At 43.5% G+C, this 22,182-nt stretch overlaps 1 protein-coding gene across 2 annotated transcripts in view; it reads right to left on the minus strand.

The window, feature by feature from the left end:
* Sptbn1 (spectrin beta, non-erythrocytic 1) overlaps positions 1–22,182 on the minus strand; it is a 165,401-nt gene that overhangs the window by 114,430 nt on the left and 28,789 nt on the right. For both annotated transcript variants that reach the window (XM_005359172.3, XM_026785213.1), the window contains exon 2: positions 6,161–6,355. In XM_005359172.3, coding sequence (XP_005359229.1) covers positions 6,161–6,308 — 148 coding nt within the window. In that variant the 5' untranslated portion in view covers positions 6,309–6,355. The remainder of the gene's footprint in view (positions 1–6,160; positions 6,356–22,182) is intronic.

A 22,182-nucleotide genomic window follows, 5' to 3' on the forward strand; every position in this document is an offset into this window, starting at 1 on the left:
AGGTACACTCTCTACGACACACCAACCACACCCACAGCCTGATGGCCGGGTAACATAGGTACACTCTCTACGATGACACACTACACTCAGATGGCCGGGTAACACGGCTACACTCTCTACGACACACCAACCACACCTACCGTCAGACAGTTAGGCAACACAGCTATACTCTCTAGGACACACCACCACACCTACAGTCAGATGGCTGGGTACCACATCTCTACAAATGCCTTTTTTCTGCTTTTCATTTTGTTTATTTTGGTTGCTTGAGACAGGGTTTCTCTGTGTAGCCCTGGCTGTCTTGGGACTCGCTCTGTAGACCAGGCTGGTCTTGAACTCATAGAGATCTGCCTGCCTTTGTCTCCTGAGTACGCCACCACCACCTGGCTTAATTTATTTTTTAACTTGGAGGAAGGGCTTGTATACACAGCACAAAATGACGTGGAGGTCAAAGGAAAACTGCTGTGACTCAGTTTTCTCTCCACGCCATGTGGGTCCTGGGGATCAAACTTGGGTCGCCAGGACTGGCGGCAAGTGCCTTCACCCGCCAAGTACTCCATCGGTCTCAAGCTGCCTCTGTAAGTCTCCAACTGGCCATGCCTGGGTATAAGAAGTTATCTGGGTCAACTTCAATACCACACCCAACCTTACAGAAATTTGTACTCAAAGAAACTATGCTATTGAGGCAATAAAGTCATAAATATAATTTGCACTGAAGTTTATTTTTTTTAAAGTTAGACAAGAAGTAAAGTTGAATCTACAATGCACTGAAGTCAGACGTGAGCCAAGTTATGAAGGAACAGTTACTTGGAGAGCTCCAAAGGATGAATAATGGAGACACTGCCCTATACCAATCAGATAGCACACGGCTTTATCCAGTGGCTCTGTATGAAACCGACCTCTTCTCTCCCTCTCCCTGTCTCCTTCCAGGCACCTCTCTTTCTCTCTCCTTTGGGACAGTGGCTTACTATATAAATATTGCCTAGCCTGACGCTTGCTATGCAGACCAAATTGGCTTCAAACTCAGAGATCTGCCTGGCTCTGCTTCCTGAGTTCTGGGATTAAAAGCACAGTTACCACAATGGGCCCTTGCCTGAAACTTTTCAGTAACCCTCTTTACCCTCCCTTAATTCTATCACATACTACTACTACTTATTATTATTAATTATTATAATTATTTTGATGTCAGGAGTGAAACCAGGGCCTTGCCCACATTAGACAACTCTGTTCTTTACCAATAAATCCAGCCCATATCTCTTTAATTCAGAAAACATCTCCATTCTTTGCGATCAGAAATGACTGACTAAAAGTAATTATAAATTCAGGATTCTTTTTTAAAAAAATCTAATAATCAGGCTGGGCAGTGGTGGCACACACCGTTAATCCCCCCACTCAGGGCAGTATGGTCTACTGAGTGAGTTCCAGGACAGCCAGGATTGTTACATAGAGAAATCCTGCCTCAAAAGCCCCTCCCCCACCCCCACCCCAAAAACAAACTCAAAAAATCTAATCAGTAGACACAGACTAAATGTTTAGCTCCCTTGTTTCCTAAATACTTGCTTGTGGGTTACTAGTTCATATGAATCATGCCAAAATTACTGACAAATCTATAGTTTAATAATCAAGCTATCATAATAGAATTTGTATCATAAACTAAATATAACTGAAAAAACTACCTAACATCTACGTTGGCATTATTTTTTTCTAGAAAATCCAATGGAACGGTCTCACAGGAGATGCTGATTCAGTCAAGACTTTGCCCATTACATCCATACTCAGAGGCGGAGGAGGGGGACTGAAAGCTCAGCTCAAGGCTAGCGGTGAATCCTGTAGCAAATCCAGCCCGTGTGCTGGGGGAGGAGCTACTTCTGATGCTGCCGCAGGAACCGCATTGAATTAGAAACAGTATGCCTGTCTATCACTTCAGCCCTCCGCAGGGAAATTGTGCACACAGTAAAATAAACTGATTTTGAGTGTGCACTGGTAACCGGTCAACTTCTTTCACCATGTCCACAATTGATCAAAAAATGTTAGTGCAATGGACACTTTAATGTTGAATATTATCCTATGTCAAATATTACACATTGTTAAAATGTACATCCATATATGCTTTATTCTTTGATCATTTTTTTAGGGAAAAAAGTACCAAAATGTCTAATTGCTACATAAGATGTTTAAGATGATTTTTTTTCTAATTACAAAATAATCTGGATTTTATTTCAGGAAAAACTCCAAATATGGAAAATTCCCTCAGATATAAATGGTGACTATGTCAGTATACACTATTTCAAATTTTTTCTAGACTGTTTATAAGACTTGATAAAATTATTAATTCTAATTACTTTTATCCATATTCTCAAACTAAGTATGTTATACATGTAAAAATGCTCCTCTCTTCCTTCCTCTTATCTGTGTGGATTCTACAAAACATAAGCCACAATCACATATACAGGTTTAAAAAAAGAAATAATTTAAGATTTATTTTTTTTTTAGTTGTTGCTTTTTCTTGTAGTACTGGTGACTGAACACGGGACCTTGCATAGGCTAGGCAAGAATTCTCCCACTGAATTACATCACCAGCCCCTGACATCTCTTAGAAGACTGAAGCTTTCTGTGAGTCATCGCGTGTTTCACTACACTAAGGCGCCCGCTGGTCAGAGGTGAGGAATGTGGGCATGGCACCATGGGATGCGGGAAATACTTACACAAGACACAAACTCACTTCCCAGTCTACTGCCTGAAGGCTGGACCAGCGCGCCATGAACTCCTTGCAATGCAGCAGGACTGAAGAATGTCCTCACCTTCCCTGTGAACTCTCAACAGCAGCAGTGAGTGCAAGAGGAAGCACTAGCCACCATGTTTTGACCTATGTTGAAATTTAGACTTGATTCTTACTAGTCTCTCATATGTAAAATGAGGGTGTGTATTTCAAAGACTTAGTAAAATGGGAAAAAGCATTAATAATTTTCCATCCTGAAACATGCTGAGTATACGGCAACAATCAATATTAAGTCTAATTACTTACTTACTTAACGTCTCTAAGCCTTGCTGGACACGGTAGCTTACATCAGTGACCCCAGAACCTGGAGAAGCTGAAGCAGGGTAACTGAGGACCTGAGGCCAGCACAGGCTCAAGAGTGGAGAGGTTGCTTTTCCTCCCTGCTTCTGTGAGGAGGAAGCTAAAGTTATTGTTTTCTATCCTGCCAGGGCTTACTGTGCTTCTCTGTCAACAGTGTCCTTGGAGAGAATATTTACTCTGTATCTGCAGTCCCTCTTCTACAGTTCAGACAACAGCAGCCTCCCTCCTGCAATTGTCACGGCACTGGCTACTTTTCTTTTTTTCACTGTGGTTGAGACAAGGTCTCACTGTATCAGGTTGGCCTCAACATCCCAAAGGCTAGTACAAACACATGCTACCCTGCCTGGCTTCCATTAACTATTAATATGTGCATTGCATTTATAGCAGTTCCTGGAGCAGAGTAAGCAGAATATTGAGCCCTTGCTGTTATTACTGTAACCAATTATTCTGGGACCAGAATCGATATCCTTAGAAGGTTATGACAAGGACCAACACTAACAAAAGCAGGGCTCTTGAGTCTGAATGTATAGAAAGATGTCACATAGGGAAAAGCAGACAAGAGCTGGGGATGTGGCTCAGTGGATAAAGAAGTTGCTGTCCAGGTGTGAAGACTACATTCTGGATCCACATGGTAAGTCAAGCAATATGAAGGTCTTCCATATGACCAATACTCCGGAGGCAGAGATGGGATCCGGGGAGCGAGCTGGCAACTTAAACTAGCTGGAATTACTGAAGCCTGGACTTAGGAAGACCCTCAAAAAATAAAGCAGAGAGGGACTAAGGGAAATAACAGATATCAACTTTGGATTTCAACATGCTTGTGCAAACATGTACATGCACATGTATCTGCATACATCCAAAACAAGCACACACACACATGTGCACGCACATGCACATCACATATATGTGGAAAAAAAGAAAAAACCCCAAGAAGCTGCTGTACATTTTGTAAGTAAAATGTCCTTAAAATAAGACAACGTAGGATGGCTTGGAACCGAAGCATGAGGCTCATGGTCAGTGGTAACAAACACCCTACCGCAGCAGAAGGGTCTTAAGTCCGAAACGAAGATTCATGAAAAAGAAGTACTAACTGATCCAGCAGCATAGTCCACAGTCACGACTTCTATGAAGGCAGTGGTTCTCAGTCCTCCTCATGCTGTGACCCTTTAATACAGCTCCTCATATCATGGTGACCCCCCCCAACCTTAATTTTATTTTTTGTTGCTATTTCACAACTGTAATTTTGCTACTGTTATAAATCATAATGTAAATCTCTGTTTCCAATGATTTTAGGCCGACCCTATGGAAGGGTCCTTCAGGCCCCAGAGAGGTCACGACCCATAGTTGTGAACGGCCGCTGTGAAGCTTCATGTTAATGAATGAGCTAGAACACAAAGCACCGAATTGAGGGAGTGACTGGATCATCATTCATTCATCCAGGCAAAAGCAAGAAAGAGCTTTAGGGACTGGGAAGATGGCTCCTGAGTGGAGCGCTTGTATGTAAGCACGAGGTCTGACTTCCTATCCCAGCACCCACATACACAGGCGGCTGTGGCAGGAGGCAGAGGCAGAGGCAGAAGGGTTACAGGTTCAGCGAGAGGCCCTGATTCAAAGAATAAGGTGAAGAGCAACAGAGGACACTTGATGCCAACCTCCAGCCTCCACAGGTATGCCCACAGCCACATGCATACACTATATACATGCTCCTCCGCCATTCCTTGTCATCCCACCCCCAGGCATGCTCGCTCTCGCGCGCGCGCGCGCGCGCGCGCGCGCGCACACACACACACACACACACACACACACACTCTTCAAATCACCACTGCTCAGACACAACTCATCCTAAAGCAGTAGAATAACATTCCCGAGGAATCTGGTTAGGCACAGCTCCACCATTTATTGTCCTCTTCTCCCAACTCTCTAGCCTTGCTGCTCAGGCGGGACAGACAGAACTCTCCCTCTAGGGAGCATCTGGTTTAGTGAAATACGGAGAGCACCCTATTCTCCAATGCCAATCATGATCCCAGGACCATAGTGAGGCAGATGTGCTCTTTTCTACATAGTGAGGTCTTCTGGGACTTGGGACAACCACCTCGTATCCACTGTAGAGAGGGAGCTCACTTGTGAAGACAGCCTGCATAACCAACATAGCTAAAAAGTAAAGAAGAAAAAAGCCAGGTCTGCTCAGATCACGTAAGCCCGCAGGAAGGCTTCTCTAAAGTTGGACTTGGCCTACTCCGTGGCCAACAATTTCTCTGTCACTTTGGCCACACGAGTCAGATCCCCTTCTTCTTGCTTTATAATCAGATTCTACTATAGAGACGACAGGAAGATGAACTATTTTTACAATCAATAACAAATGTACCTGCTCCTACCATGACTCTGAATCTACTGTAATTAGTAACACCACGGGGAAAATCACTACTCTGCTTTCTCACTTGGAAACAGCTTCCTCTGAGTCTCAAAAGTATATACTCCAGTTTGATTCTCGTTTCGCGTGTGTCTGAAACTGCTCGGTTTTCAAAGTGATGGCACCTTTTCCTGACGAGGACCCCTGAACCGTTGACGAAGTCAGCAGCAGCAAGGAAAAAAGCAATCACGTGGGAAGGAGGCACACTAAGAGAGTGGGTCAGGGGCAGACCTCCTCGCTGACAGCACCAGACGCGCCCTTCCTAGAGGACACTGCCGCTCTGCAGATCTAAAGTCCCTTGCAGATACTAATCAACCCCGCGTGGCTCTAAGCACAGCCACCAGCATTCACTACACAGCTTATTTGGATTCTTTAAAATAAAGAACAGTGTGCTTCAATATTTTGAAATGAAAGACGTATCAGAAATAAAAAATCCTTACAAGCTCTCAGCAGTTCTTTCTAAATTGCTATCAACATTACTGTGTTCTAAATTATTTTGGCCAATAAGGTTGGTAGCTCTCTAAATGTAAATGTCTTATAAAAGGGCCAGCTAGCTCTCACAGAATACCTTAAAGTAAGCTGAGATCAACTTCAAACAAGACAGCCTTAAAAGCAGAGACGGTCGATTTTCAGGGGACTACCCAGCATCCAGCGACAGGTAGGAGACTCACCTGCCAGAGCCTTGATACGGGACCGCTCGAAGAGCCGTGCGGAGCTGTTTTCGTTGTCCCAATCATCCACATCCCAGCGGTTGTTGACATCGCTGTACTGCTGCTGGATCTCAATGTTGTCATAGTCTGTGGCCACTGTGGTCGTCATCTTGAACTGTCTCAGGCGCTCTTCCACATCAGTTCCTTCTTAGAGTTCTGTGAGGAAGAAAGGGGAAGATTCATTTATAGACAAAGCGTACCGTCTCCACAGACCCGGTAGGATCACAGTGAATAGAAAGTGAAGCTGTTCCTGCCTGTCCAGAGATGCCTTCTAGAGCCAGGGCTGGGTTTGAACTTTGGCTTTGCTTCCTATCAAATGCACCACCTGGGCCAACCCACTTTATGGTTTTCCCCCAAACGTGAGGTGGGCGGAGAGGTCGCAGGCTGTTGAGAAGACTAAATGAAATGCCGGGTGCCAAACTAATGGTTCTCCTTTTCTTTTCTTTTCAATTTTACTTTATTTTAAGATTTATTTATTTATTACATATACAGTATCCTGCCTGCAGACCAGAAGAGGACACCAAATCTCATTATAGGTGGTTGTGAGCCACCATGTGGTTGCTGGGAATTGAACTCAGAACCTCTGGAAGAGCAGCCAGTGCTCTTAACCTCTGAGCCATTTCTCCTGGTTCTTCCTTTTCTAGAAAGTTTGAAGTGCAGGTTTAAAGCTCTGTCAGGGCTATATCAACACCTACTTGGGTATCTGAAAGAATTCATCTAGTTTTATTGTCTATCACCGGAAACTATTATCTGCTAGTCTCTCATCCATAAAATGTTATGTAAGAAAATAACAAATCATTCCTTCTATACATCTCATTTACATGTCAAAATTAACGCCGAAGGTTACGATGTAAGCATATAGCAGCATCAAGGATAGTATCCAGGCATAGTAAATACTTAATAAATGCTGTAATAATTTATGCCACTGTTATTATAAATTCTATGACCAATGCCAATACTAATCCCCAGTCTTTTGGCACCCTGTGTGGTCATGATGAATTTTTAGGAATAACTATGAAATAGATTCTGGCCCGCTGATGTCTTCACTTTATCACAATATGCTTGAAGGATTAGGAGAAATAGACTTAGCTTTAAATATGGCTTCTCCATTCAAAACTCACGTATTGAACCCAAATATACTGAGGACTTGCTACATGCCCAGCACTGCTCTAGATTCCAGGGAGAACAATAAACGGCGTAAGTGAAGCTCATGTCCTCATAGACAAAGGTGGACAAAAACGCACAAGAAAAGCCAAGGAGTTTAAGGAAACAGAACACAAGCAGAAAAACTTGAGAGGGGCTGTTTTAGATTGTGAGCAATAAAGACCTTTTAGTCCTGAGACAGGTTAGAAGAGCGGTACTCTAGACAGAGGAAACACCGCGCCATTGCATCCTTAGTATAACTAGAGTCTGGTGTAGAGAGGGAAAGGCCAGAGACAGCCGAGAGTCTAGCATGATGAACTCTGAGCTGGCATCTGTCACTGCTAGATGTGTGCTTCTAAAGAAGTATTCTTGGTGCCACGTGGAAAACAGGTTCTAGGAGGCAAAAATAGAAGCAGAGCTGCTTGGAGACTACTCCAAGATGGAAGTGGTTTGGCACCACACAGATGGTAGACCTGATGTGGTTGTAGGGGGTGTGTGTGTGTGTGTGTGTGTGTGTGTGTGTGTGTGTGTGTGTGTGTGTGGTGGCTAGCAGGACCTAGTGAAAGATCTGGCTAGGCCTATGGCATTAGTAAGGCTCTGAGCTTGATTCCTATTGGTATGGTTAAGTTCCTATATATGTTTAGCTTCACTACAGGGACTCAGGCTCAGTCAGCAAGTAAGTTGACAGCAAATCTAAGGAGGTGGGGATGGAGATAACTCCTGTCTTGGTGGTAGACAAGATACCACAAGGGATGTTAGCTATTTTCTGTCCTCCTTTCTCCTCACACTTGGCCCATGCTTTCCTCGGTGTGTACCAAGGATGTGCACAAGGACCAGTCGGCAGACCTCTCACACTAGAGTGTGTTAATAAAACTAGATCGGCCCAGCGACACAGGACTGGTCCCTCAAAAATGCACCATCCAAAGGAAACAAAGCACGCGCATGCTGAAAAGAAACCGTTCTCCTAATGCGCTTCCAGCATGTCTTTCTCCAGTTCCAACAGACAATCACATACCTCAGATACAACTGGGTCTCCATGCTCAACTAACTGTGGCTGGAATGGGACCAATGGCGGCCCAAGCAAACCACTGCGTCCTCTTTTACTGTTTTCTCACAAGCCACCAGTGAATGGCAGCAAATCCTGTAAGCTCTTCAGGAAAAAGCACCAAGTCCACCCAACAACCCACAACCCCTGCTCTCATAGTCAACCTTCACTGCAGAAACAGAAAACCCCTTAATGGGAGTGGAATTCCCAGCAGATACAGCGAAGCCCAACATGAAAAACATGCTCGCATACTAATTTTTAAGTTATATTAACAATATATTTACAGAATTTCAACAAAACACAAAAGAGCAAGCTAAATTCTATTGATTGAGTGACCTTATAGTTAAACAACTCTAACATAGGGAGAGAGGCAAGGAAGGAGGGAGGACCAGTCAATACAGTCACACAATTTGACCTTGGAGATGGTTAATGTAACATCAAGGTTTTTTTTTTTTTAAATAAAATATGCCTTGGAACAGTCTATTTCTAGTAAAGAGGAACTTCATACTACTATTAATCCTTCAGAGCATAATCATTCAAAATTCATTTAATTTAACTCAAAGAGAAACCCAAGTAGTGTAACCCCTCACCAGATAAGTTTTGGATTTGGTGCCATCTACTGACCAACAGACCATGCTACAAACCTCTTCAGCCAGAGGCTGCGTCAGCTATGAGCACATTCACACCACACACGAGGTATCTTTGGAAGTTATCGACAATGGGTTGGATCTTCCCCGGGTGCTATCAGTCATGCGTTCCTAGGGCAGATTAAATTTGTGCTTCTTAAATGGCTGAGTCAAGATTAGCAGGAAGAGAAACGCTGGACATTTGGCTGTCTTGGAACTCTGCCTTTAGGAAGAGCTCAAGAGGGTAGGGTAATATATAGAGAGGGTCCGAGAATCTGTCTGACTCTCCTGCCATTGTATGAGCTCCTGCGATAACCCTGCAAGGACTAAAGTCAACACTGTCCTAAGAGTGACACGTGGAATACCTAGTTTGTGACTGGGTTTTAGACAGTTTAAAGTGTCTACCTTCTAATTCTTCACTATGTAAAAATAAAACAAAACAAGCAAAAAACTGAGCAGACAGTATTTTTTTTTAAAAAATCTAGTAAGATCTTATAGAAGAAAATAAAGAAGAATACAAGGAATTTTCACTGGCAATACACATATGCACACACTTATTTGTTGCCAAATCTTAATTAAAAGCGCAAATAAATTCAAGTAAAATGAACAGGATGACCCACACCAGCCAACCCACTTCCAGGAGGAAGATCAGATGTTAACAATTGCTTTTACAGAATTTACAAACCCTACACACACTTAAAATCTGCCAATTTCACTCACAGAAGACGTGTAAAAGTATTCACTGGATGGTTAATACTCTATTCTTTAAAACATTAAATATAAAAATAAGTTTTCTCGGGACTTTAAAGATACCAAAGTGTATGTATGAGATTTTTCAGTACTAGACCTATAGGAGTTTGCCATCAGCCTTCTCAACTATTTAGTCACCAAAATCAGGACAGCTATACCCTGTCTACTACTGTTTGTCTGCTGAGGCATTCTGCAGGGTGTAAAAGAGCCAACACAGAGGAACACTCAAGTGACCAGTGACCTGTAAAGCCAGGTCACCAATTGCTATTCAGGTTCATGTCTTTAGAGGACACAAGGCTCCATAGTACAAACTCATTGGTTGATAATGATGTCTTTGGAAAGATGGGGAATACGGGTGAAGAAAAACGTCTTTGGTATTCAGATATCGAGGTCTACGTTCTTGAGAGGGACAACTTCCCTTTTCTGTGCCGGGAATCCTCTGTACACAAACGTGGAGACAAACAGTTCAAAATGATTTCCAAACTCACAAGCATTCAATTATTTTAGGAAGCCATTATACGCTTAAGAAACAATTAAACAACAAAACCATGACAAGGGCCAGAAAGATGGCTCAACAGGATAAAGCCCCTACTGCTGATCAACCTCCAGGTTCCCACATGGTGGGAGGAGAGAACCAACTCCTAAGAACATCCGTCAATACCATCCTAGGTGTGAAGACTGTCGTGGCTCTTTGTGACTTAGGAGCCAGCCTGAAGCACTGTCAGCTTCCTGTCAGCACGCCTAGAGGTTCAAGCACTCTTCTCACAAACAATACATTTTAAAGCACACAAGTGCTATAGAGATTACATCCAAAACTCATGAAATCCGGCCACTCTGAGAAGAAACAGCAGTGACATTCTTTTCTTACACCTTGTTAGTAAAAGGAAACTCATGATAATCACCTTTATCCTTTATAGTCCACTTATCGGTGGTTTATTAAACCCCTACCATGAGCCTCAGAGTGCTGGAGTTAAAGGCATGCGCCACCGTGCCCAACCACATCATAATCACTTTATCTTCTTAGTGGACTCAACATTATAAAGCAGTTTTACTAATATATGATTCTGTTTTAAATGATAGCAGCATTTGCCTAATATTATTTTTCCATCCCATTATTTTAAACCTTCCATAATTAAACACCTGGACCAAGTCACAAGACCGTGATATTTCTGTCACAATACCTTTACCACTGCTGTGTCTAGAGCCGGAAGAGTGCAATCTAACCTCGAACACACAGCCCATGAGTCCAAACCCAACACAACTAAAAACATCGGAAGGTTTACTTCATATGGGCCATCCCACTTTCCTTATTTTTCTCATTCTGTTCTTCCCGGTGACCTTTTCTGGTCTATACTGTTATTGTCGGCCCTTGTTGGGGTAACAAAGAAAGGTAAAATTGCCATGCTATGGTGGTGGCACACACCTTTAATCCCAGCACTCAAAAGGCAGAGGCAGTCAGATCTCTGAGTTCAAGGCCAACCTAGTCTACAGAGTGAGTTCCAGGACATCTGGGGCTACACAGCGAAACTCTGTCTCGAAAAACGAACAAGCAAAAGTCAGTGGTGAGAAACACAGAGGCTTAGTGACTTTTACATTAAAACACTCTATCAGCCAGATCTTGTCATCATACTTTAAAGACTTCTTAGGACTGAAAAAATCGTTCAGCGTCAAAGGCAGCTGCTGCTCTTAGAGGGAACCTGTGCTCAGTTCCCAGCAACTCACACCAGCAACTCACACCAGCAACTCACACCAGCAACTCACACCAGCAACTCACAGCTATCTGAAACTCCAGCTCTAGGGACTCTGGCTCCCTCTTCTGGTTTTCACAGACATTACATATAGACGCAAATTAGTAAAAATGAAATTTAAAAAGAAAAAAAACAGCATAACCAGAACCACAGCTCTACAAAATACAGGCGGAAGGGGAGAATGGGATCCCACTTTACAGAGGAAACCAAACAATGTATTTATTATCTGAGTCCTTTCAATTAAAAACTCTTGATAATAAGTGAGAGTTATCTTCATTTACTGTTTATATATTAGCATTTTAAACAAAGTACATTATTCTTTTTCTCTGCCTTCATATGTAATAACTATCTAAATTTTAAATATAATTTTAACTCTTAACGTTTTAAAACTCAGCTATATTTTGAAAGTGAGTAAAACAAGGAAGGGTTAGCTTCTCCAATGTTCAATTATCAGACTCAAAAATCACTAAACGTAAAACTAAATTTTTTTAAAAGCAATATACAGTTATGATAATATACACGGTAGGTAAAGGTCACCTTTGCTTTGTACCACTTATAAACGGCCCTTGAAGTCCTCATGGACTCAGAACAGGCCTAGCACCACAGAGTTTCTAACCACTAGTAACAGTCTTTTCAACCTTACACTTGCTTCCAAACAGTTGTAAGCAACATCAGAATATGGTTCACAGTACCCATGCTGAAACACCAAGCCTGAATTTCGCCGAGTCTGACATTTAACAGCTTTATTTGTTGTGAGGCTTAGGGAGCCAAAGCTGTGCTTTCCTGAACAATGGAGGAGCAGTCACAGATTGTACTTTCTGTTTGGAAGCTTTTTCCTCTGGAGCAGTCCAGTGCCAAAATTCTTGGCAAATTTATCAAGTGAAATGCATACCTCACTCTTGTGGAATAAAGATTATATAAAAATACGTGGAATTGCTATGAACAGGAAGCATGGCTGATACACACACAGGCCTGCAAGGTTCGGGATCCTACCTGTTCTGGACAATGTCACATAACCAATACCCATGTCATAGCATAAGACAATCTCACAATGGAATGACAGGTGGCAGATTGTCACCACCCAGCATCTAACTATGAAACACAAAGATTCTATTTCTGCCAAAGTCATATGAATGTTGGACCCCAGCGAAAATCACTGTTATATTAGGATAGCCTGTCCTTTATGCAGATTCATTTAGCAAAGAATGAATGTTTATGAGAAATTTATGTCACCTAACTCACCTCTGTGAGTTAGGATGGGTGATTCTTAGGCAGAACTAAAGAAATATTGATTTCACTTCATTTGCCTATAATATTTATTTTAAATAAGAGCACTTTTTTTAATTTTAAATAAAGTTGCTTTACAAACTGACTTAAGTTCTAGGCACAAGTGGCTGACCAAATGTCCAGGTTTAATGTAATGAAGTTTGCTCAGAGGCCATGTGTGGCTCGTACTGCTCGCATGGCTGAGCATGTCCTAAACCCTCCCTTTCTGCGCCTGATGAGTGAGTCCCAAGCTGACTTGGATATCTGAAGTCTTGCAAATAAAAGTTACATAAAAGCTGGCCTAGGACACTCAAAAGGGAGAACATGACAATCCCCCAAAACATTTTAACATTACCGAACTCTGTTTCTACAGTTTGCTTAAATCTCATCACAATCTGCAAGAATTAAAAAAAAAATCCAATATATTCAGTGTGGAATGCAACAGAATTCTGTGCACTACTGTGTGAAAGTTCCTTTACAAAGGTGTTCAGTAATGTGAGTTCACTTGTGCCCTCAACCGTGTTTGCAGTCCCTAAATGCATTCTCCAAAACGAAGGCTTCTCTTCCTCTACCCAGCAGCTCTCCTCCTCCTCCATTCTGCCTCACTAGAAACGGGCGCTACGCCAGGACCAGCCTTCTCTGCATATGCCAATCTTCCACTGAGGAGGGGTGAGCAGGACCACCTCCAGAGCACAGATGGATGCATATGCCCACTACGGTGTACATGCCTGAGGTTCTGCACGGCTCCCGACAACACTAACAACCAACTCTTCACCGTTAACTTCCAGAAGATGGAGGCGCTGAGCTGCCTTGGCTAGAAGATAGAGGTTGGGGCTTCTGGGATATTTTGGGAAGGGAAAGAATCCTCTGACATCCAGAAAAGAGAGAGAAACACACACATTCTCCCCGCGTTTAACATCTGGAGATGGATGTTGTCATAAAAATAAAAGACAGGTCTGGAAACAAACCAAAGGTTGCTATGAATCCAAGGACTGCTATGCAAATGTTTTTGCGTCAAACATTCAAAACTATGTTAATCATCACCTAAAACACAAATTTTCAGAAAGCTACAAATACCAAAAACACAATCAAGTTCCTCTTTTAAAAAGTTTCCTTGAGACAGATGGGGGCTAGCTGACTGGGCTAAGGCTCTGGCTGGCAGGAAGATAGCTGGCCCGGCCACCCAGGGTCTTTCAGGCCCCAGCTGGCAGGAAGACAGAAGCCCCTACCTGATGTTCAACTGTACAGATGGGGGCTAGCTGAGGACCTGACTGGTGGGAAGACAGCCAGGGGCGCACCTGGAGCCCTGCAGTGCCGGGCATGTTTACCTTATTACAATAAGGAACCATGTAGTGGAGAACTGGAAGTAACTAAGAAACAGTATGGTTCATGCAATATGGGACGATGCAGAAAGAAGACATGATTATGATGTTTGGCCGGGCTGCAGCCAAGGGCAATATAGGGTCCCTGGTCCTACAGTAGCCATGGTCTGTGTTGATGTCCATGAGTTGTCGAGTGTTATGCTGATTCCAGGGGCCTGGGCTGCCTCCTTTGTCCACGTTTGGGATCATGATCCAGGCTGCTGCTGGGACCATACTGATCAGGGTGGCCTTTGCTGCCACCTGGGATGGAGACAACCACCCCATGTCCCAGGGAGTCATGAAAGGCCACATGAAGCCTGAGGTCTAGGCCGTGACCTGTGACCTCGCTGGTGTCCAGGGGCCATAATGCTACTACAGCCATCCTGATCCAAGTTGCGAGGCCTTTCACTTGGAGCTAGGATGTCAACCATGCTGAGCTGCGGCCTTTGGCCATGTCAGGGTCTGTGCTGATGTCCAATGTACCTGTAACCATTGACACCATGCAGACACATTGGTGTCTCAGGGTCATACTGCTGCTGGGGCAGTAGTGACATCCAGACCCACCCACTGTTGAGGACCATGTTGGGGTCTATTGTTCTTCTGTGGCTGGGGTCTGTGCTGAAGTCTGGGTCCTGTACTGCCACCAAAGGTCACACAGAGGCCTAAAGTTAAGGCCACAACCATTCCCACCTGAGTGCCCCGTACCTCTACTCAGAGTTAGGATGTCTCCTAGGCCCAAGCTGCTGACAAGGGCCTTGTCTGGGTCTGTGGCCCAGCTACAGCTGGGGTTTGTGTGGATGTCTGTGGTCTCACCTCTGGAAGCCCTAGGAACCATGCAAGATAAAATCGGAGGGCCATGCCGAGCCGCTGGCCTTTGCTGGTCTTTGCTGGCCTTGCCTCTCACTGGACACTAAGCAAGAGAGCTGGCTCCTGCACGCTGGAGAGATGGTCCCCACATCTTACCACAGGCCAAAGTGAATGAACCCTGAGGGCATGCATGCAGCTTGGCTACTATCAGGCCCACAGCTGGGCCTTGGGTTGACCCCACCCTAGCATCTATCCCATCTAGGACCAGCTGGAGCTGGGGAAGGGCCTGGTCCCGTGGAACAATACCAGGAACCAGAGACCTTGACCAGCCCAGAGACTCACTGCAGTGGTCATTTGACAGTAAAACTGATGGGATCAAGAGGAATATGGCAGGCACATGAAGCCCCCAATATCACCAGGACGAATGAAGAGGTGCTGGAGAAGCAGGAAAGAAGGAGAAGCAAAGAGGTTTTCTGTTGTTGTGGATTTTGTTTTGTTTTTGTTGTGGGTTTTTTGTTTTTTTTTGGGGGGGGGTTGCTTTTGATTTTGTTTGCTTGATTGCTTACTTCGAATTGCTTCCTTATGTGGCGGGGCAAGGCAGGGATGAGGGGAGGACAGGGGGAACAGGAAGGTGAATGCAACTGGGGTGCAATATGTGAAACGCCCAAAGAGTCAATAAAGAAGTTATTTTTTAAAAAAGTGTCCTTGAACACCATTGCATATCCCAGTTCTCCCTTTCCTCAATTCCTCAGGGCCTTTCCCCATGCTTTTCTTCGCCCAGGGTCTCCAGCCTCAAGTCAGGACAGGAATTCCAATGCTCTGTGCCAGCAAGGGACACCCAGCTACCAACCTCCATCAATCTGACCAAAACACCAAGGAGCATCAATACAAGGAGCGCAGGGCAGAAGGCAGTGAGAGGAAGCTCTGGATAAAGCCTCCACAGCACAATGCACTGAACAGACACACCCAATCTACAAAGCCTAACCCTTCTAACCTCAGAGTACCCCCACCCCATCTGTACCAGATTAGTGTTTGATGGATTTAAATTATCCTTAATGGATATGTATGGTGTTAGGAATGGCCAGTTAGGGCCAACACTGTTGAAATTACCTGCACTACCTAAAAGGGGGTGGGGGGAAAGGTTTGTACATGGAGAAGATCTGCAATTCTGAGATGCTCATCCAGAATAAATACCACCTAGTATCAAAGGCACTATCTTAACTAATTACATATTTGTTTCTATAAGAAAAAAGAAGAGAGGGAGCACCCAAGGCATTCTCTCCATCTCTTGTAGAAGGCAATTTCCCGGCAGGGTGAGGACAGGGGATGAGTTTGCTTCCTACCAGGGAGCCAGGGTCCTGCTCTCTATAGCTGCTTAACATGATTCTTTGCAGTGCATTCTACTGGCCTACTGAAAAGTCTCCAACGATCCCTTCTGGAAATGGCCATCCCATTTTCAAGTCAGTCCCAGCAGGCATGTGAGCCAAGCCACCTAGCTGCCCATCAGAGAAAGGCCTGGGATTGTCACTGCATCCTGATAGCACGTCCCGTTCACCAGTGGGACAGTGGTTTAGCCGAGCTGGCTCAGGTCTGGAGGCCACTGGGGTCTTTAAAGCATGCCATCAGAGCCTGGGAACTCAGCAGCTGGCTTCCTTCTGCTACAACACTTTGTAAGCTCCAAGTACCAATGAAACGACCTGCACACATCCCACAGCCTCACTGATCAGACAAGTTCATCTCCAGCTGCCCAAGCCAGAACACTGGGAACACAAGGAATGCATAGCCTATTTTGGAAACTTCTAGCCAGTTTTAGAATTCAGGCACTCTGTGTCTTAGATCTTTCTTCTGCTATTTGAAACCTGAGTCTTACAATAAGACAACATGTATAATTATGTAGCTATTTAAAATAAGCCTTCAGGGGCTGGAGAGATGCCTCAGAGGTTAAGAGCACTGACTGCTTTTCCAGAGGTCCTGAGTTCAATTCCCAGCAACCACATGGTGGCTCACAACCATCTATACTGAGATCTATCGCCCCCTTTTGGCCTGCAGGCATACATGGAGGCAGAATGTTGTATACATAATAAATAAATAAATCTTTTTTAAAAAAAGTCTTCAGTTGACAAATGTAAGTACTTAGTCATTAAAAAAAGAACAGAAAGAAAATGCCTCAAACATTTTGTTTGTTTCTCAAGACAGGGTTTCAGCTCTGGCAGTCCTGGAACTCGCTCTGAAGACCAGGCTGGGCTTGATCCGCAGGCCTCTGTCTCCCGGAGTGCTGGAATAAAGGCCACTACTGCCTAGCTGAAAAGATTTTCATTCCTTCAATTTTAGTAGATTACAGACCAGAGAAAAACACAAAACAAACCCTAAGAAATGAACAATTACCATAACAAAAAGTAGAAAGGATTTTAATACCAAGACGCCAAAAATACTGATTCCATTTCAATGACCATGGGTGTCTTCACGGGAGAAGCATCTGGAGACTGGAGAGGACCCAGTCTCCCAGCTGCACCGCTGCTTCTCCTCCCACAAACACTGGGAAAGTGAGCCAAACTGTGTGCTGCCTGCCAGCCAGGGCTTTATTATCATGCACTATCCGCGCCCAGTGAGAAATGTGGGCTCAGGGAAGGGGGAAAGCCAAGCAGCAAGAGGGGTTCATAGTCATGTGCAGATGCACCGGTTTCTCCATCTGGCAGGAAAATGCCCCCCATATTCCCTCTATTACCTGTGGCCTTTGTTAATTTAACTTAGTAATTGCAGACGCTGTGTTTTCAGAGCATCATATAGAGACTTAATTGTGGAACTTTCCTGGTGTCAGATGCTGGGCCAGGATAATGTCTTAATGTAATTGTAGATAATTTTAGAAGCAGACTGTCTCTCCTCTCTTCTCCCTACACTTAGCAAGTGCAGAAGTAAACTGAGAAGCAAATAGGCAGCTACCTATCTCCCATGTCTACTTCCTATCAAGCCAATTATGGCTTAATAGCCTCTTGCTTTCAGAGACTTTCATAATTATTGGAGTCTTTCCTTTCTCTTTAAGGTTATATAAGCCAAATGGAGTTGTATGGTCTAGGTATAAACTTTTCAATCTCATAAACCATGAACCAGTAAAAATTAAACATAAATGGAGGGGCCAACTTGGGTTCCCAACTTTTATTTAAAGAATACAAACTAAACACCAGGAAATCAATATTTCCACTATTTTATTAAAAAGGAGCCAGAAACAGGGGCTGGGGGAAATGGTTCAGCAGTTCAAGAGGACTGGTTGCTCTTCCAAAGGTCCTGAGTTCAATTCCCAGCAACCACACTGTGGCTCACAACCATATTATAGGATGTGATGCCCTCTTCTGGTAGGCAGGTATACATGCAGAACATTCATACATAAAACAAAAATAAATAAAAAAGGAGGCAAAACAAATCAACAGTCAAGGTAATCGCCTAGAACTGGAAGAGCAAACGGCAGATAAAATTCAAGAGGACAAGCTGCAACACTACCTGAGCCTGTGCAGGGAGCAGGGGCTTCAGGAAACCCTTGGCTCCAAGCACAAACAGAAAACTGCAAGCAGGCAGTCAGGATGAACTGGCCCAAGGGGATAGCAGAAAAGAGCATGGACTTTGGACTTAAGCCTGTGAGGCCTAGCTTCCGAGTTTATCTTATGCTGTTCAAAATGGTCATGGCACGTCCTGTGCAGTTACTTAAGTAAAATGAAAAGAAATTTTAAAACCCAGCTCTTCAAACGCATATGCACTCAGAAACCACTTCTGATCATGGGTACTGTACTCAACAGGGTAGCTCAGGCGCATTCCCAGTGGTACATCTGTGAGGCCCCACTCCTTGCTCTTTGCCAGTTCTCTTCCTGTTTATCTGGATTTGGTTCCAGAAGCTGCAGCCCCATCCATCTTCAGGGCGTACCCTCATCCTAAGCAAGCAAAACACGATAGGCATTTCAGATGGGACTCTAATGGGGAGTCCCTTTTACACTTACTTATTTTTCTCTGTTATTTTCTACTCTTCCCTTGGTTAGCTGTTGGGAGGAGTGGTCTCTGGCTGTGAGACCACTGGTGCTCAATTGTGCCTGTCCTCCTGGTTAGTGTCCAGACCGCCTATCTACGGATTCTGAAGCAGAGTTCAGCCAAAGGGTGGTCCTTCCAAAACACAGTTCCCTAAATGTCTGTAGCAATATTTCAAAATATATGAAATGTTCCACACAAAGTTCTTCCTGTAACACAAGGAACAATTTTTGGGTGGCATCACAATGACCTTTCATTTACGGTTTAGAAAGAGCCTCAGGTAAGCTGCCCTTGTGGGCTGATAGTGAAGGGTGTGACTCCTATGACCCACAAACAAGTTCGCTGTTCCCTTGAGGAAAAGGCATGCTGGAGTTCAGTTACTACTCCAACAAGAGTGACGGAATCTGGCTCTCTATAAACTCTGAATCCAAATGACCAACTTCTATTTTGAGAGAAAGTTCACCAGGACAGGTGAACTGTGTAGAGAAAGCAAAGCCTTAACATGGAAAGGCAATAAGGGAATCCAGATACACGGAGTAAGGAAGAAGTAGGCTTCGTGGAAAGGTTTGTGTTTCAGGCTGTGGCTGTGCTTTCTTGCTGCACCTGTTAAGTGAAGCCAGTACAGTTTAGGTGACCAATGCATGAATATATTCTCTCTCTCTCTCTCTCTGTCTCTCTCTCTGTCTCTCTCTCTCTCTCTCTGTCTCTCTCTCTCTCTCTCTCCGTGTGTGTGTGTGTGTGTGTGTGTGTGTGTGTGTGTGTGTTGTAAGTCAGGTGTACTTGTGATGATCATTGTCAAAGCATCTCCCTGAACCCCAGAGGACCTGAGCGGACAGGCTATCCTATGTGGCACCAGGAGACGAGTTTCTTAGGACACAGGACAGCAAAGGGAAGCAGGTGTGCTATTTTCTTCGTGAAGGGTCCAAGGCTAGCAACAAAGAACACAAAATGTACACAGAGGTCAGACCTTCATTCTACTCTATAAAAATATGTTTATCCCCATTTTATTTCCTGAACAACTATTTTCAGAAATGCAGGCCAAACTATCACTGGATGGCTATACAACACCCTAAGAACATCTACGGATGTCTCATGTTTATTTAACCAAAGTCCCGCTCCAGAACTATAACTGTTTATGATTTACAACAGTAGTTTTGCAAATATGGTATTGCTACAAGGCTCTCAGTTACTTTCTTAAGATGAACTTCTAGAAGAAAATTTACTGCACTACAGAAACAGAACGTCCGATTAGCACTCTGCATGTGCACGCATGCACACCCAACAATAAGTGAAACACAGAAGCATTAAAAATGTTTGGTATGTGGGGTTTGTGAAGATCTTTTCCCATTCTGTAGGTTGTCGTTTTGTCTTGTTGACTGTGTCCTTTGCTTTACAGAAGCTTTTCAGTTTCAGGAGGTCCCATTTATTGTTTCTCTCAGTGTCTGTACTACTGGGGTTATATTTAGGGAGTGGTTCCCTGTGCCATTGCGTTCAAGTGTACTTCCCACTTTCTCTTCTATAAGGTTCAGTGTGACTGGCTTTATGTTGAGGTCTTTGTTCCATTTGGATTTGAGTTTTGTGCATGGTGATAGATATGGATCTATTTTCATTCTTCTACATGTTGGTATCCAGTTATGCCACCACCATTTGTTAAATATGCTTTTTTTTCCATTTGATATTTTTTGCTTCTTTGTCAAAAATCAGGCATCCGAAGATGTGTGGATTGATATCCAGGCCCTCTATTTGGTTCCATTGGTCTTCCTGTCTGTTCTTATGACGATACCAGGCTGTTTTCAGTACTGTAGCTCTGTAGTAGAGTTTGAAGTCAGGGATTGTGATGCCTCCAGAAGTTCTTTTATTGTACAGGATTGTTTTGGCTATCCTGGGTCTTTTGCTTTTCCATATGAAGTTGAGCACTGCTCTTTTGAAGTGTGTGAAGAATTTTGCTGGGATTTTGATGGGCATTGCACTGAATCTGTAGATTGCTTTTGTTAAGATTGCTATTTTTACTATGTTAATTCTACCTACCCAAGATCATGGAAGATCTGATCTCCAAAATATACAAAGAACTCAAGAAATTGGTCATCAAAAGAACAAATAATCCAATAAAAAATGGAGTACAGACCTAAACAGAGAACTCTCAACAGATGAATCTAAAATGGCTGAAAGACACTTAAGGAAATGTTCAACATCCTTAGTCATCAGAGAAAAGCAAATCAAAACAACGCGATTCCATCTTACACCTGTAAGAATGGCCAAGATCAAAAACACTGATGGCAACTTATGCTGGAGAGGTTGTGGGGTAAAAGGAACACTTCTGCATTGCTGGTGGGAATGCAAGCTGGTATAGCCCCTTTGGATGTCAGTGTGGCAATTTCTCAGAAAATTAGGTAGGAAACAACCTTCCTCCAGACCTAGTAATATCACTTTTGGGTATCTATCCAAAGAATGCTCAATCGTGCCACAAGGACATGTGCTCAACTATGTTCATAGCAGCATTGTTTGTCATAGCCAGAACCTGAAAACAACCTAAATGTCCCTCGATCGAAAAATGGATAAGGAAAATGTGGTACATTTACACAATGGAGTACTACACAGCAGAAAAAAATGATATCTTGAATGTTGCAGGAAAATGGATGGAGCTAGAAAACATCATTTTGAGTGAGGTAACCCAGACCCAGAAAGACAATTATCACATGTATTCACTCATAGGTGGTTTTTAAACATAAAGCAAAGAAAGCCAGCCTACAAATCACAATCCCAGAGAACCTAGACAAGAATGAGGACCCTACGAGAGACTTACATACATCTAATGTACATGGTAAGTATAAAAAGACAAGATCTCCTGAGTAAATTGGGAGCATGGGGACCTTGGGAGAGGGTTGAAGGGGAGGGAAGAGGCAGGGAGGGGAGCAGAGAAAAATGTAGAGCTCAATAAAAAAAAATCAATAAAAAAATGTTTGTTATTACTTTGATTTATACTTTCCAACATATCTGAAATGCATGGGAACTCTTCTTTAGAGAACACTCCGGCACACTATAGTTTATTTCTGTGCCTACCACAGATAAAATAATGATTACCCAGTCACAAGGCACCACTGTACATTGATGTCTCAAATGAACTGTCTCCCTTTCCTCTGGCTAAAATGTCTACTGGATCAAGGCCATTTTTCTGTAATATAAATTGAGAAAATATATCCCTCAACACAATTTTTAATTAGTGATA

Source organism: Microtus ochrogaster, linkage group LG1 (assembly GCF_000317375.1).
Source record: "Microtus ochrogaster isolate Prairie Vole_2 linkage group LG1, MicOch1.0, whole genome shotgun sequence".
NCBI classification, from domain to species: domain Eukaryota; kingdom Metazoa; phylum Chordata; class Mammalia; order Rodentia; family Cricetidae; genus Microtus; species Microtus ochrogaster.